The sequence below is a fragment of the Octopus bimaculoides genome, chromosome 21 (genome assembly GCF_001194135.2).
Source record: "Octopus bimaculoides isolate UCB-OBI-ISO-001 chromosome 21, ASM119413v2, whole genome shotgun sequence".
Taxonomy (NCBI): Eukaryota; Metazoa; Mollusca; class Cephalopoda; order Octopoda; family Octopodidae; genus Octopus; species Octopus bimaculoides.
Window position 1 is genome coordinate 8,903,777 of NC_069001.1, and position 4,193 is coordinate 8,907,969.

Consider the following 4,193-nt stretch of genomic DNA (forward strand, 5'->3'; position numbering starts at 1 on the left):
GGATGCCCTTCCTAACGCCAACCACTCAGAGAGTGTAGTGGGTGCTTTTACGTGTCACCCGCACGAAAACGGCCACGCTCGAAATGGTGTCTTTTATGTGCCACCCGCACAAGCCAGTCCAGGGGCACTGGCAACGATCTCACTCGAAAATCCTACGGGAGCCAGTCAGGCGGTACTGGCAACGGCCACGCTCAAAATGGTGCATCTCATGTGCCACCCGCACAAGAGCCAGTCCAGGGGCACTGGCAACGATCTTACTTGGCTTGCCGGGTCTTCTCACGCACAGCACATTTCCAAAGGTCTCGGTCAGTAGTCATCGCCTCGGTGAGGCCCAATGTACGAAGGTCTTGCCTCACCACATATATATATATTAATGTACGCATTTCATTCCACATGTATTACACATGCTACTAATAGTTTCACGTAGGTGTGTAATACATGTATAGTGAAACGCATGCATTAATATCAGACTATCATTAGACGGAGTACTCTTCTTGTTGACCTTATATATAGATCAATGTATATATAGATGGATAGATATAGATATGCATGTAGGTATATGTAAATTACCTTTTATTTTCTATTTACAGAAGTACCTTGATAATATCCATTCCCAGTACAGCCCTAAAGAACTCAGTTATTTTGAACTGAATCTCGAGACATGGCGACAACTGTGGAGAGTATTGGAAATGTCGGATATAATACTCCTCATCATAGACATAAGACATCCTGTAAGTATTGTTTGACTTGTTCTTATTTTACCTACTCTAATTCTATAAGCTCACCTACTTTCAGTATACTAAACAACGATAACAACAACAACAATGATAATAATAGTAACAGTAATAATGTTTTTTTTTTAAGGCCAGAAATTTTGGGATAAGAAACAGTCAATTATATTAACCCTGGAAAGATGAGGGGCAAAAGTGACACGGCAAAGATTTGAACTCCAAATGTAAAGAGCTGTAATGAAAGCATTTTTTATCTAATGCTCTAACTATTCTGCCAATGTTGTACCCTACAGTAAAAATAAGCTACCAATTATGTCTCCATTTCTCTCTCTGTCCATCCCTCTGTTGTACCCATAAAAAGGCAATTAGCTGCTGTGGTACTTTCACTATGTCTGAATTTCATGGAAAAACCTAAGATTGTTCATTTAGCTGAATACTAAGTAGCAGTGGACAATGTTTAATTGCCCGTTTATAAATTGTATATCATTATACATATCTTTGTATGTATATTTTATTATTCATTGAATGATAAACGGGGACATTATTTTATCCAGCTTTTCCCTTTCAGTATTGTTTGCCCTATGTAATTAACTATAAAACTGAATTTTATGAAGATTAATAATAATAATAATAATAATAATAATAATAATAATAATAATAAAGCAATTCAATCTACGCAGCACATTAAATTTATTTGACTAACACCCAATAAACTACCACAGCACATATTCTTATGCAACCAAATACCTGCAAAGCCTGATACTATAACATCTATTGTCATAAAGGCATATGACTGAATGGTTAGGGCTCATGATTGCAAGGTTGTGAGTTCAATTCCTGGCAGTGTGTTGTGTCCTTGAGCAAGACACTGTATTTCATGTTGCTCCTGTCCACTCAGCTGATAACTGATTTGACCTGAGAATTGCATTAAGGTACGCATGTCTTTTCAATAAAAGAACCAGTTCTTGTTGCAGTGTGGTGGCTTATATACCTCAATAACCCCTGAGTTCTATGCCTGTCCACTATGTCAATTATACTAATCTTAATGCTTCACTGATACCCTATTGTATTGACCCTACAAGGATAGTCAAAGTTGAATTCAGAACATGAAGGGCCATAACTTAATACCCGAAGGCATTTTGTCCAACCTCCTAGTGACCTTTCTTATACTTTTTAACATTTAGTTTCTCTGTTCCTTCTACAGGCTGTTCACCTTTCGCCAGCATTATACGACCATGTTATCGACGACTTAGGAAAATCTTTAATCCTGATTCTCAACAAGTTTGACCTTGTACCTCCAGCTCTTGTTATAGCCTGGAAACACTATTTTCAAGAGAAATTTCCAAAATTGCATATTGTGTGCTTCTCATCATTTCCAAATAACAAAAATAATTCAAAGTTCCAAACAGCGGATCCTGGTAAAGGTAGAGAACAAAATTTGATTTATTTAATTTCATGAGATTATTTTTGATATTTTTTTTTATTAACCCCTTGCCCCCAAGTCAATCCTGATTGATAAATCTATTTTCAAAGGCCTTCCATCTTTGACCATCTTGACTTTTGTTTTTATTGAGCCATAATATCCAGAACTATGTCATCAAATGTGTCCTTTAATTTTTTTAAAGATGAATGTGACTGTGTGGTTAAGAAGCTTGCTTTCAAACCATGTTGTTTCAGGTTCAGTTCCAATCTTTTTTGTATAGGATTACATTGTTAAATGAATCCTTCCTGTTTTGAAGACAGTGGAGGTGTCATCATAGGGGGATTTGGCTGCTTTTTCTGGCAGGTCAAGAGACCACATAATGTTTCTCATTGTTGTTGATATGATGGTATATAATGATGAGATTAAACCAAGCTATTAGACTGAGCTGCTATACAGGCTTATGTGACATAACAAACCTGTTCTATTACTCATATCATCAAATTGATCCTGAATGCAAACATCCTGTTGATAAGGGGATCCTTTCAGCTTTCTCTCTTTCATACTCCCTTTTCTTTCGTTCTCTCACCATATATCTCTTTCTCTATCTCTATTGTTCTCTTTCTTTCTCTTTCTAGTTCATTCCCTCTGTCTTTCTTTCTGTCCTCCTAGAAGTCCTGCTGTATGTATGTTAGGAACAAATGCGATGTAGTGTGACCGGCAAGTAGTCGGCGCTGTACTGGATGGTGTGTTGTGATTTAAGAGATAAGCTGGGCATCAATAATCAGAGGAGTGGAGTGAATCGGTGAATAGATCAAATTTTTTTTATGTGTGTATGAGAGAGAAGGGACATGTATATTCGCAGACAGACTGAAGAAAAAGAGAAGAAAACTGATTTTGATTGATATTTATTACTATTCTGTCCATGGTCTATTGGCTAGGTTGGTGCTTGTCTCCATTTTCTGCAGTACTAAGTAAGGAAGGATTCATTTGTCATTATTGAATTCACTATTTGAAAGGTAGTTATTTTATTGATCCAGGGAGGATGAAAAGCAGAGTCGACTCCAGTGAGAACTTATATCAAACCTGGGCACAAGGCCAAAAATTGCAAGGAATTGAGACAGATGATTGAATTGACTAGCATTTGATTGATAGTATATTTTATTATTGATTCTTGGAGAATCGATCTGTCTGGGATTTGAGCTCAGCATAGAAAGGGATCTAGATAAAGCCTGCAAATTTTCTCCAATGCTTTACTTGTTGTACAAACTCGCTACCATGTTGTAATAATAGTAGTAATAGTTATAGTAATAATAATAATAATGATTTCAAATTTTTCCACAAGGCCAGCAATTTTGGGAGAGTGGGTAAGTTGATGACAGCAGCCTCAGTACTCAATTAGTGGAGGCATGTGGCCTAGTGGTTAGAGCAGTGGACTCGCAGTTGAGGGATCACAGATTCAAATCTCAGACCAGGCGATGCATGTGTTTATGAGCGAAACACCTAAGCTCCATGCGGCTCCAGCAGAGGGTAATGGCAAACTTGTGCTGACACTTTTGCCACAACTTTGTCTCACTCTTTCCTCTTGCATCTAGCAGCTCACCTGCGACGGACCGGTGTCCCATTCAGGTGGGGAACCTGTTCGCCAATGAAACTGGGAAGCCGGCCCTTATGAACCAGGCATGGTTCGAGAAGGAACAGACAACAACAGCCTCAGTACTTGACTGGTAATCATTTTATCAGCTCCGAAAGGAGGAAAGACACAGTTAACCTCAGCAGAATTTGAACTTCGAGCATGAAGACAGATGAAATGCTGCCATGATGGTAATAATAATTATAATCATGATGATGATAATAATAATAATAATAATAATAAATGCCCGGATGCAGTACCAGGCAGTGGCTCTCATGGATTTGGTAGATGGAAACTGAAAGAAACCTGTCATATATATATATATATATATATATATATATATATATGTGTGTGTGTGTGTGTGTGTGTTTTTATATTATTAATAAATTAATAAACTCATTAATAATAT

At 37.5% G+C, this 4,193-nt stretch overlaps 1 protein-coding gene across 1 annotated transcript in view; it reads left to right on the forward strand.

Annotated features, from left to right (window-relative positions):
- LOC106875309 (guanine nucleotide-binding protein-like 1) overlaps nt 1–4,193 on the forward strand; it is a 79,650-nt gene that overhangs the window by 53,778 nt on the left and 21,679 nt on the right. Inside the window, exons 5-6 of the mRNA XM_014923396.2 lie at nt 591–731; nt 1,936–2,155. Of these exons, the coding sequence (XP_014778882.1) occupies nt 591–731; nt 1,936–2,155 (361 nt within the window). The remainder of the gene's footprint in view (nt 1–590; nt 732–1,935; nt 2,156–4,193) is intronic.